This window comes from Rhinolophus ferrumequinum, chromosome 14 (assembly GCF_004115265.2).
Source record: "Rhinolophus ferrumequinum isolate MPI-CBG mRhiFer1 chromosome 14, mRhiFer1_v1.p, whole genome shotgun sequence".
Lineage (NCBI taxonomy): Eukaryota > Metazoa > Chordata > Mammalia > Chiroptera > Rhinolophidae > Rhinolophus > Rhinolophus ferrumequinum.
In genome coordinates, this window is record NC_046297.1 from 72,682,384 (window position 1) to 72,694,394 (window position 12,011).

A 12,011-nucleotide genomic window follows, 5' to 3' on the forward strand; every position below is an offset into this window, starting at 1 on the left:
AACAACTTGACCTGGAAAACAGGCCTGGAAGTACACACTGTTCCCCAATAAAGTCCTGTTCCCCTTCCCCAATAAAATCTTAAAAAAAAAAAAAAAAACTATTTGAAAAGAAATTGTAGAAATGCTAATTTCACAGCATTAGCACCTATGGGGTGAGGGGGGCTTTTTAAGCATTTGGTGCCAAAGTATGTCATTCTGAATCAAAGTTACCCTCCAGAGGTGAGAAAGATACAAGAAAGGTAAGTGGGGAACCTTGGATAGAGCTGTGGGTTGGCAACAGAAGAAAGGACGTAGCACAGGTGGGACTGAGCACCTGCAGGGCAAGGACCCCGCCCAGGACCCCTGGACCAGTGGGCTGGGCTCAGGAGCCACCAGACCGCATCACCTGCCCTCACCTGTTCCAGGCACAAGCACTCCACATGCAGCCACTTTTCAGCTGTGAAGGTGTCAGGGAGTGCGGGTACCCTTCGTGAGGCTGGTGCCACATACTCACCAGCACTGCAGGCTGGTGCCCTCACTCCTCTCCAGGAGTCTTGCTGGAGAGGCAGTCCCTCTGGGGTCCTCTACCCTCCCCACAGTGAAAAGATGGGCCCCCGAGAAAGGTGGTAGGAGGCAGGAGATGGGCAGAGCAGGAAGTGAGCACCCAGCAACCTGAAATGGAGATGGAGACAGAGGGCCCTGAGGAGGTGGGAGGCTGGGACAGGGTGGGGCAGCCAGGAGAGGGCAAACAGGCAGTGTAGCGAGGAAGCCTGAGCAGAGGGGAGCCCTGAGACAATGGGGGGGGGGGCTGAGGCACAGAGATGGGCCCCTGGAAGATGGGGCTGAGGCACAGACATGGGCCCCCTGGAAGATGGGGGCTGAGGCACAGACATGGGTCCCTGAGCTGAATGAAGCCCAAGGAGATGGTGGAGGCACATGTTTAAGGGAAGATGGGGGCCCAGAGACTGAGGAGTTGAAATGGGAGTTGGGGAGCAAGGCATGGGGCAGCGAGGGGCCCCAGCCACAAGCAAAGAGAGGCTAGAGGCAAGAGGCAGAGCCCCAAGTGGAGCTGAGCTCTGGCTATGCCCAGCCGGGTTCCATATTGCTGTGGCATGAGGACCAAGTGCTCTGCCTGGCAGGTGGCAGTGATGGGGGCACCCCGGCCTGGGCTGGTGGGCCAGGAGGCTCACTTCTTGCTTTTGAATGTACCCAGGATCTTGGGCATGAACTTCCCCACCTTGCTGTCCCTGGTGTCCTCTTCTGCTGAACCCTCCCCGCCCCCGGGGCCGCCAGCCTCCTCCCTTTTGCAGAAGACCTCGAAGCGGCTGTACACGCGCTTCTCCTTGCGCATGCTCTCCATGCGGCGCAGCAGCCGGTCGCGCTCCTCCGCGCTGGCTGGCAGGGTGCTGCTCAGCCGGCCTTGTGTCCCCAGAGTGTCCGAGCGGAAGATGGCCGAGCATTTGTCCTTGTCGGACATATCAGGGGCCAGGCCGCCGGGCGCCGGTGGGCGGCCTAGCTCAGGGCTGCTGTGGACTGGGGTCAGGGCAGGGACTGAACGGTGCTTCTGGCCGTGGGCACTGATCTGCTCCAGAATGGCTTTCGTGTCATCTCGCAGGTTGCTGCTGTACAAGGCATTGGCTGTGGCCGAGGCCGTGCGTGCCCGCGGGCCCCGTTCGTCTCCTGTGGCAGCTTCCGTGCTGTCACCCCGGCTCAGCGACGGCCGCTGCCGAGGGCTTTCAGGCTGCCCATTCTCCTGCGGCGCTGGGAAGCCACCTTCCTCCTCGGTGCGCCGCTCACCCTTGGGGCTCAGCAGCTGCAGGAGGCGCAGGGAGCCCTTGCGCAGGACCTCCATGGCACCGCCAGCCGCCTCCTCCGCGGGACCAGTCTTCGGAGACTCTCCAGAAAAGGCCAGGGTGAGGCTACCCCTGCGCTCTGGTACGGGGGGCACCGGACTGCCCCTGCGCTCTGGCACGGGGGGCACCGGACTGCCCCTGCGCTCGGGGTAGGCGGAGGTGGGGCTCCCCTTCTGCTCAGTAAATCCTGCAGTTGGGCTGCCTCGGGGAGCGGGAAACCCAGGCGTGGGGCTTCCCTTCCGCTCGGGATAGGCCGCAGTGGGGCTCCCTTTTGGCTCCGAGTGGGGTGCCTCCACTGGAGGGCTGTTCCGCCCTTGAGGGGAGGTGGAGCGGCCCTGGGCCGAGAGGAAACGGGAGGGCAGCCTGTCTGTGGCGCCGCTCCGGCCCAGCGTGTCGAGCAGCTGGGTGGCGGTAAGTGTGGCAGCTCCTGGCTGCCTCTCAGCCTCTTGGTGTAGCCGCTGTGCGAAGGAGTCGCGCAGATCGAGCAGGCAGCTCTCGAGGCTGCGGCGCTCGCTCCCCACGCCACCTGGGGTTGCCACCTCCTCCTGCCTGGCCTGAGACACGACAGCCTTGCTATGGCTGGCAACGGTGACTGCAGGCCCCATCGCGCCAGAATCACGAGCTGGGCCCTTATACTTCTCCAGGAGCTCAGCCACCTTAGTGGAGGCGGCAGAGCGCACGGCCTCGCCGCTGGGGCCCAGCGTCTCGCTGACCCCCTGCTCCTTGTGTAGCAAATGCACCTTCTCGGTGGTGGCCGCCGTGGTGCTGCCCACGCCCTCCGCCTGCGACGCGAAGATGAGGGAGGAGCGCAGACGAGAGCTGCGCTGGATCAGCGGGTTCAGGCGCGAGCGGAATGAGTCCTGCTTGGTCAGGCCTGCCTCCTCCAAGCCCTCGCGCTCTAGGCCATCACCACCACCGCCGCTAGAGCCGGGCGCCGGACCCTTGGCCGGGAAGGATGCAGGCACGCGGAAGGACGAGGGGAGAAGGTCCCCGGCGGGCCCCCGATTCCCGGCAAGTAGCACATCGTCTTCACAGGCCTCGGTCTCCATGGGCAGGCCCTCATCGCAGGCGTCCTCACCATGGCAACCGCTCAGGTAGGAGGCTAGGCGCCAGTGCCGCAGCCCTGCCCGCCCCTCGGGCCCAGCCCTGCGCTCTGGCTCCGCCTCAGGTCCGGTTTCAGGGCCTAGCCTCCCTGCTGCCTGGCATGAGAAACGCTGGCCCAGGTTGGGGCGTAGGGTCCCAGCAGGTTCTAGGCCACGGGGTCCAGGTCCGAAGGCAGGGTCCGAGCCCTGGCGTACTTCACGTGATGAGCTGGATGACACATAGTCCAGCCTCTGGTGTCCATCCAGGCCCAGCTCGGGGAAGCGTGGCCCAGCACCAAAGAAGTCGTCGGGGTCAGCAAACCCTGGACGGCCAGCGCGCAGCTTCTCAAACAGGCCCTGCGGGCGCGCTGGTGCAAGCTGTGGGTCCCACTGGTAATTCTGCTGGTAGAGCTGGTCCCGGTGGAAGTGGCTGGTCTGGAAGCGGAAGTCGTCACCGTGGCTGAGGAACGTCTGCCGTGATACCTGCCGCGCGGCCGCGAAGTTTTCCACAGCGCCAGTGCCATCGGCAGCTGCGTAGCTGTGCCGCTTGAAGGCGTCCATCTCCAGGTGCCGTGCCTGGAAGAAGCCCCGCTGGCCCGCGAGTTCCCCACCTGGACCAGCCTCGGCGTCCAGCCGTCTTGACAGTGGCCGCAACCCCGTGTGTGGCTCCAGGGCACCCCCAGGCATCCGTAGTGGCTCCTCCCGCCGGAAGGCTGACAGGAAGTGGCGGTCGGGGTCTAGGAAGGAGGGGAAGCCCAGGCCCTCATCCCGAAGTGGTGGGAACAGGAAGTGTGCTCTTTTAGGGAAGGGGAAAGGGGTCGGCGCCCCAGGCACCTGGCCGCCTATGAGGGGCCCGGCCCCCTGGTATGGAGCCAGGGCATAAGCATCCATGCGTGCCAGCACCCCAGCCGAGGGCACCAGCGGCTCCGACTGTGCAAAGAGGATGCGGAACTCCTCATCGAAGCTGGAGACCAGCTCGCCCTGGAACACGTGCGCCAGGCTGCGGTGGATCTTCTCGAAGGACCACATGAAGCTGGGGGGAGAAGGGGGGGGCAGAGTCAGGGAGGGGGCGTGACCAGAGTCAGAGGGAGGGGGTGGGACTGAGCAGCGGCGGGGGGGGGGGGGGGGGGGTGGGTGGGGTGGGGGTGGTGGGCCTCAGAGACCAGCCTGTGGCTGGAAGGTGTTAAGTCTGCAGGGACGCAGGCGAGGTAGGGCCAAGTGGAGCTGTGACAGGGGCTACAGGGGTTCTGGAGAGGAGGCCCTCGGGTCGGGAGGTGTTGGGTCTGCCGGGCAAACGGGCTGGACGCACCTGTAGCTCCCACTCATGACCACAGCACAGTCCACCAGGAGGAACTTCTCTTTCACGTGGCCCTTGAAGGACTTCCCAGTACGGCAGTAGTAGGTGGGGCCCGCCACAGTGCGCACGCGCAAGAACTGGGGAGGGAGAGTGGTTAGGTCTCTGCCTGAGGCATCTTCCCCCCTTCCCGACAGCCTCACTCACATCCACATGGTGCAGGTTGACCCGGCACTTGTCGGCCATGTCTAGAAAGTGCTGCGCGTTCATCTCATCCAGGAGGATGTAGACCGGGACACGGCGGGCGGCGGCCTCCAGCACTTCACTGAGCAGGTCCACATCCGTGAACATGTCCATCACCACAGCCACCACCTGCGGGAGTCGGGTCAGGGACAAAGGGCAGAGCCCTCTGCTGTCCTCACCATTCTCTAGCCATAGCTCTTGGCTCAGGGGGCCTCTGGATCACCCCCAAAACACTGCGAAGTGCCCACTAGCCCATCCTGGGGGAGAATGGAGCTGTTAGGGAGTGGGGTCAAGAGGAAGGGGCTGTCCGAGGGGATGTGGACTGCTGGCTAGGGGGGCCCTAAGCAAGCACAGGGACTGCATCCTGTTGGGGGAAGGCTCTTTCAACTGGGGGAGGATACTCACCCCTGGGCAGAACCCTGCATGGGGCAGAGGCCAAGGTGACAGAAGCCCCTGGGATGCTGCCTGCCCCCACAGATGCCTGAGCTCCCTCAACCCCTGGGCAGGCATGAGGGCAGAGGGCACATGCAGTCTTTAGCATCTGGAACTGCTGCCTTGCCTCAGTCTCCATGATTCAACAGGTCCCTTTGCTGTTTGCCAACTGCTTGGTGGGGGGGAGGGTAAGGAGCCCTCAGCTGCATCAAGGGCAAAACTAGAGAATTCTATGAACAATAAATTCAGGCCAGGAGGGGGCCTAACCATCCCAGAGGCCCTGAGTTTCTGGACACTGGCCATGACGACGGGCAAGCAAACCTGTGCAAGTCTGCACCTTGCGGCCTGCAGTAACCAAACCCTTGGTGGCCCTGGCAGTCTGCCAGGGAGCCCTCGCTGCAGCTGGCCTCATCCTGGCCCCTAAGCTGGCACATCTGCTTCTCCTTCATGTTCCCACTCATTCTTCACGGTCCAGCTCAGGCTGTCCCTCCCCACTACCCACCGGGCCCATGACGGCGCACCTGCTGTGCGGAGCGGATCATCCTTCGAGCCTCATCCTTGATGCTGGGGCTGTCAGGCGGTGGTGGCTGCACCAGTGTGGTGACCTCAGTGCCCTGGAAGCCGAAGGTCAGGGGCCAGCCCAGGTCAAGCTCAGGCACCGCCTGGTCTGAGTTCATAGGCCAGTAGGTACCCGAGGAGCCATCCATGTCCACGTTGGGAGGGCTGCCTTCTGCGGGTTCCTGGGCAGCATGCTGTGGGGGCCGTAGGTGACGGCTCACGTGCTCCAGTTCCTCAGGGCACAGGAAGGCAGGTGCCCCTTCGGACGCCAGAAAGCGGCTGTAGGCCTCCGGCCCGCCCTCAGCCAGTGCATCCACTGCCAGGCGGTAGTACTCTTTGTAGTGAGGAGGCAGGTATCCCGGGGCCAGTGGGTTGTCCCCCTGGGAGGAGCTCTGGGAGCGACGGGCCATGTTGGGGCCAGGGGCCTGGGGGAAGGGCAGGGAGACACATTACCAGGGCGGGGCACTGAGCCCACTCTGCCACATGCTTACATGTGGACACCCACTGTGGAAGCGCTGTCAGTGACCTGGGGTGGGCTGAGGAGTCCAGCCCATGCCTGGAGGCTTCAGGGCACCCCCAGGCCCCAGGACGCCCTCTAGCTAGGGGACATCAGCAGAGTGCCTTCTCTCCCGCTGCACTGGCCATGCTGGCTGGGCTCCTGCTCTCACCAGGACCCAGGGAGGGTTCTGGCTCCACGTGACTCCCACTCAGGGTTACTTTATGGCCTCAGTGACCCCAGGCACGTCTATTTTGTGGGCCCTTTCCATCATAAAAATGTTAATAATATTTTATGACTATTGGAGTTAAAGAAAACATAATCCAGGCTGGATTCTTTATTATGTTCAGTTTTTTCTTCTGATTTCATGACAATGCATTTTTACGGGCAGGCCCCTAGCACTTACATACTAGACAAGTTGAGTAGCCCACTGTCTGTGTATGTGTCCCCAGGGTGAGGTCCCTGGTCCACTCACAGCACCTCCCTGGCTCTTTACCTCCACTGTAACGTGCCGCTGTCAGGGTTGATCTGCTGTCATGGCTGGCCCAAGGCGAGCTCCATACAGAGCTGGTCACTGCTTTTGTCCAAGCAGGGTCAGAGTTAAGCCCCACCCACAGCCAGACTTCACACCCTTTTAGAGCCTGGCTGGGGCTGTAGCTCCTTACTCTCTATGAGCTGAGCTTACAGTCCTGTCCCAGCGAAGCCCTGTGTGGCAGCTGTGATCTTTCCAAGTCTTTGTCACTGCCTGCTCCCTACCACGTTCAGTTAGGAGTCAGAGCCCTGTGCTGTGGCGTTGGGCTGTCCTGGGCTCTAAAGGGGCCTCTCCCCTCACCACTTGCCACAGCCTCACATGCCTCCCACGGGCCTGCCTGAGAAGCAGGTCACTGGCCCTGGCAGGTGGGGGCTTCTACTGAGCTCCCTTAACTACCTGGACCTGTTCTCCTCCCACCCGGAAGAAGAGTCCCAGGCACTGCTCACCCCACCCGCTGCTACTGAGGCTAGGGGAAGTGGTCCTGCCAGACTGCACACAGCATGCCCCTCCGCAGATGCAGCTGGGCCGTGCTGACTGGAGGGGGTCAGGGCTCTGTAGTGTATGATGACCTGGGGAACCTTACCTGTCTGCTTTCCCGGGGCGGGGGGACAGGCTAACTGAAATGTGACATGGGAATGGGAGATGTGGGACCCCATGTACCATTCAGTCTGCATCAGGCAGAGGTGCTACCTGGTCCCAGGAGAAGCTGTTCTGACATTCCTTTGTGGGGACACTGTCTTCTGACTGCACCTGGTTACCTATGGGGTGACTGTCCCATCCTCATCCTACAGGGCCAGACTGAGGAATACCACACAAGGAGTAGGGAGTGGGACGAGGGGCAGACCTGTCCTGTCCACACTGTACCTTACCACAGTGGCGGGGCTCACTCTGTATCTGACCACAGTGAGGGCGGGGGGTGTCTCACACTGTGTCTGATGAGGAGGGCACTGTGGTATTTGGCTACACAGGGTCAGTGTCTGACTATGTAGGGCTTGGGGGCACTTTCCATGTTGGGGGTGACACAATAGAAGGGGTACCATCCCCTCCAACTTCACTGGGGAGGGGATCCAACACAAATTGTACAGTTTGCGTGCAGTGAGGTTGGGGGATCCCATGGTGGGTGAGGAATCTGCTCATCACACAGGACTGGTCAGGAAAGGGGACAGGTGGCCCTGCTCAGACTCATTCAGCAACACCATGACCTCAGGTGTTCCTTGGTCAGTTTCCTTTCATGGGTCTGTACAGCCCTGAACTGTGGACTGGGCAGTGTCCATTCCTCAGCCCACAATGGGGCACCCCAATAGTGTGCCTCCCACACATCTGCCTACCAAACCTGCTGGGAGGGAGGGGCATCTTTCCCACCCAGGTCAATGACTCAGCAGGAGTCCGTTCCTCAGTGGTGACCGCTGACCGCTGACCTCTGACACAAGCCAGACAAAGCGTCCAGGGCCTTAGGGTTCCTGTGGGATCCCAACCAGGGACTTCCAGATGGCGGACCTTCCCCACCCCGGCAGGAGAGGGGGTTTCTCAGTGACTGGAGGGAAGATAAGAAGGAGGGACCTGGGCTAATGTACAAGGACGGGGCCCCTGCCAAGTACACAGGTGGGGGGGGCAGGAGGAGGGTCCCCAGCAGAAGAGGCATTACGAGCGGCGAGGTGGATGAGGGTGGGATTCGGCTCATGGATTGGAAGTCAAAGTGTTGTAATTATCGGGGTGCGCACGGCAGGACCGAAGGGGATTAGTGCACACCAGGGAGTTAGCGGCTGTCAGAGCCAGTGTCCCATCCACCCACCCCAGTCCAGGGTCTTGAGCGCGAGGGAACGGGGGACTTCGGCTCTCCCTGCACTTCAGGCGGAGAACCAGAGGGAGCCCTGGCACCCATGGCGGCCAGGGCGGGGCACCCCCAGCGAAGGGTCCAGGCCGGGCCGAGCACTCTCCCCAGACTCCAGCTAGGCCTCCAGGGCGGGAGCGAGTCAGGACCTCCTAGGGAGGCTCGACCCGGGTCCCAGGAACTTTCCCACTAGGCTCTTCCTGAGCCGGCGTCGTGCGAGGGCGCTCGCGTCCACACCGGCTCACGCGGCCGCGGCGCCCCGTCACCCCCACCCCGCGCACGCGGCCGCACTCGCACTCCCACCGCCGCACTCTCCGTCGCGCGGCCCCGGCCCTGGTGATCGCGGGAGGACCGCCCAGGTGAGGCCGCGCCGGGGGGCGCCCGCGCCGACCCCGCCCCATCCCGCCAGTTCGGTCGCGGCCTCCCCCTATCGCACGCCCCGCCCCGCTCGAGCCGGGGGAGGGGGCCTACCTGGCCAGGTGCGCGGGGTCTCAGGACAAGGGCAGCAGGAGCCGACCGCCGCCCAGCGGCCTCGCGGTCCGGTCGGTCCGGCAGCCACTCCCTGCCGTGGCCCGCCCGCCGCGCGGCCTGATTCACGCGCCCGCCCCCGCCCCGCCCGCCGCTCCCGCCGCCTGCCTGCCCGGGCAGCACCTGGGGGCGGGGCGGCCCCACCCGCGGCGCGCCCGCATTCCTCCGCCTGCCCGCCGCCGCCCCGGTTTCCCCCGGAGCCCTGCTGCGTCCCAGGTCCCGCCAAGCTCCCCAGCGGCCCGGCGCCCCCGGAGACCGCCAGCGCCCCGTGCCCCCAGGCGCCCATCTGTTCACCGAAGCCTCGAGGTCCCTACTTCTGACCCTTGACCCTCGCCCCGGAAGTTGAGGTGACTCGGAAGTTCCGGCTCAGTCGCTAGGAAACAGGCCACCCGACGCGAGGGGCGGGGCTTCTGGTCTTGCCGGGGAGTTGGGGCAGGCAGGTGAGGCAGGTGAGGCCGCGGGGGCGGGACCGAGCCCGGGACGGGGCGGGGCCTGGGGACCCTGCGAACACTGGGGAGCTTCCACCGTGCTGAGACGCCCGCCACTCCGGCGGACTCACACAGGACTCCCCTTCCCAGCACACACAGATGCTCGCAAATACTTGGGACCCCACAGGTACACAGGAACCCTGCGCGCACACGGACGCCCACATCTATAGGGGAACCATGCCCGCAGAGGACTTTCCTACACAGGCGGACCCCACACCCACACCAGTCCCCCCACACTGAAACCCCCCCCACGCGCGCTGAACCCAAAGGCACACCCACACCCACGCCGACACGTGTTCAGGAGACTGTAGAAACAAGGTACTCTGAGCACACCCACCCCGCATGGGCAGGGGACTCCACAGGCACACAGAGACCCGTGCACATACACCTATGTCCACACACAGGGGACCCTTCACTCCATGACACACAGGGACCCCCCCCCACGTAGAACTCCTGAACACATGTGGGACCCTACATGCACACCAAGCCCATCACACAGGCACACCCCACGGTCCACACACATAGGAGGTCCCACATGTACACGGGACCTCTCACGCACTGACCCCACACACAGGGGACCCCACATTCACTAATCTCCTCACGAGACCAAATCTGCAAGCACAGGGACCCTCCCCCACGGAACCCTGCATGCACATACGACCCTACACGAACACCAAGAGTTCCCCACGCACCGGGCACCCTGCAAGTACCAGTCCCACACATACAGGGGACCCCACTCACACCGAGCTACACATACAGACACGTTCCCTCCACACACATGGAAGCCCTCAGCTACTCCTCGGGGACTCAGTCCCTCCAGGGTCTCGCCAAACCTCTCAGATCCATGCTCAGAACCCAGTTCCCCGTCACCCACTCCCTTAGGGCCCTCACCCCCTCCCTTTCCCTGTCACAGTGCCTCAACCCTCTTTCTGCCAGTCTCCAGTCACCTTCCTCCTCGTCCCTCTTCCCACAGAATCCTGTGTTCTCGGGTTTGAGTGTCATTCTGTCTCATTAGTTTCCTCCACAAACACTCAGAAACACTACACCAGTGCCGTCATGATGGGACCCCGGCGTGAGTTCAGAGCAGCGCTCAGGCAATAGCACCGGTAGTAGGTGAGGTGAGGGGGCCTGGACCCAGGCTGGAGCCGGGACATGAACTCTGGGCTCAGCCAAGTGGACTAGGGAGAAGGGTGTGGCTTCCAGGCCCTGACCACACCTGTCAAGGCCAGGACAAGAGAGGGTTGGGGTGCGGAGTGGTGGGGGGCAGTGGGGAGGCACGGAGACTTCAGTGGAGTGGGGCTGGGCGCCAGCTTGTACATGACTATGAAGCCCAGTGGTTTGCATCAGGGAGACTGGTACCAGACACCCCGTCCTGGGGGTTGCGGTCAGGGCCCGGGACCAGCGGATGGGGGAGCAGGGGTGGAGGGGGAAGGTGAGTGAGGACAAGGGAAGCAAGCTGTGGCCAGATGCTCTTGCTAAACAGTCCCACTCAAGCTGCTGGGCACACGTGCCAATAACTAGGGGTGACGGGCTGCCAGGAAGCCAGCCAGAGGCTGTGTTGGGGTGTCTGTGATCCTACATTCCTGTTTGGTACCTGCTGGCCATCCACCAGGCCCAAGGCAGTGTGTAGTGCTGTTCCCCACTGCCTCTGCCACTGACCACACCCTCCCCGACCTCTCCTACCCTCCCTCCAGGAGAATGAGCAGTAAGAAGGGGGGCGCCCAATTGGCATCAGGGAAGTGGCAGACCCCCAGAGCCAAGCCGAGAGCCGCTGCTGGTGAGTGAGTACACCCTCCACCTCCAGGGCACTCCCACTCAAACTATAACTTGTGACATCTTCTCTGCAGCCACCTGAGACGTGCCTCTGAGAAGACCCTCCTCTCCTGTGAGCTGGGTTTGGGTATGACAGACTGCTCAGATGTCCATTTCAGACCCTGAGCCTGAGTCTTATACCCCGGGTCTGGCATCAGGGGCCCAAGGGCAGTGTTCAAAGGAGCACAGTTTGGAGATGGGAAGCAGGCTCTGAAACGGAGCAGGGCTTAAATCCATGTTGGGGATTTTCAGGCTCAGTATGTGGTCCACTCTGACCCTCTGCTCCACCTGGACCATCCAGTGCTCTTCCCTGCCTGCTGCTCTCTGAAGCCATCCTCTCTATAGCCACTTCGAGGCTAAAAGGTGACAGCTTGTCCTTGGTTCAGTCCCACTGGGGATCAGGAAGGGCACCTCCTGCCATGCCCACCCTTACCCGTTGTCACTTCCCTTCTCTGAGTCCCATTTCTTCTCTGTCACGGCACTCATCGGAGTTCTCTGCTAAGCTGTTAAGCCCTTCCAAGCTGTGGCTCCAGGTTTCTTCAGCACCCGGCCTGCACTGGGGTCCGTGCCTGCTAAGACAGCGCCCCACCCTGTTCTCCAGAGGCAGCCCCTCTGCTTGGCATGGGCCTGCTCAAGCCCCTGGACTCCAGAGGGCTCCCAGATCACAGGACCTGGCAGGATGGTGGTGACTGCTCTTCCTGCCAAGCCAGGGTTAGGCCCTGGTTCCCAAAAATAGCCCCAGCGGCGTCCGAGGCAGCAGCCCTCCTGGAATGAGGATGATGGGTGCAGGCGCCGCAGGCTTCCGCCATCAAGCCCCAGGACACATGCTGAGGGAACCTGACAGGGCAGGTGTGCCAGGAAGCCGGCCAGCAAGCTGTGCTGG

The 12,011-nt window shown here is 62.9% G+C and overlaps 2 protein-coding genes across 5 annotated transcripts in view; one reads left to right on the top strand and one right to left on the bottom strand.

Annotated features, from left to right (window-relative positions):
• The window catches only part of FAM83H (family with sequence similarity 83 member H), a 12,766-nt gene continuing 755 nt past the window's right edge, over positions 1-12,011 (bottom strand). Inside the window, exons 1-5 of one of the 4 annotated variants that reach the window (XM_033126224.1) lie at positions 8,772-8,904; positions 5,405-5,866; positions 4,416-4,580; positions 4,224-4,348; positions 1-3,947 (exon numbers count right to left, since the gene is read on the bottom strand). In XM_033126224.1, the coding sequence (XP_032982115.1) occupies positions 1,166-3,947; positions 4,224-4,348; positions 4,416-4,580; positions 5,405-5,851 (3,519 nt within the window). In that variant the 5' untranslated portion in view covers positions 5,852-5,866; positions 8,772-8,904 and the 3' untranslated portion in view covers positions 1-1,165. Of the gene's footprint in view, positions 3,948-4,223; positions 4,349-4,415; positions 4,581-5,404; positions 5,867-6,433; positions 8,604-8,771; positions 8,905-12,011 lie in introns of those variants that run through there. The other 3 variants (XM_033126225.1, XM_033126223.1, XM_033126222.1) reach the window with 3 other exon arrangements.
• Positions 10,294-12,011, top strand: part of IQANK1 (IQ motif and ankyrin repeat containing 1) — a 19,427-nt gene continuing 17,709 nt past the window's right edge. Inside the window, exons 1-2 of the mRNA XM_033126282.1 lie at positions 10,294-10,429; positions 11,011-11,093. Of these exons, the coding sequence (XP_032982173.1) occupies positions 11,015-11,093 (79 nt within the window). The 5' untranslated portion in view covers positions 10,294-10,429; positions 11,011-11,014. The remainder of the gene's footprint in view (positions 10,430-11,010; positions 11,094-12,011) is intronic.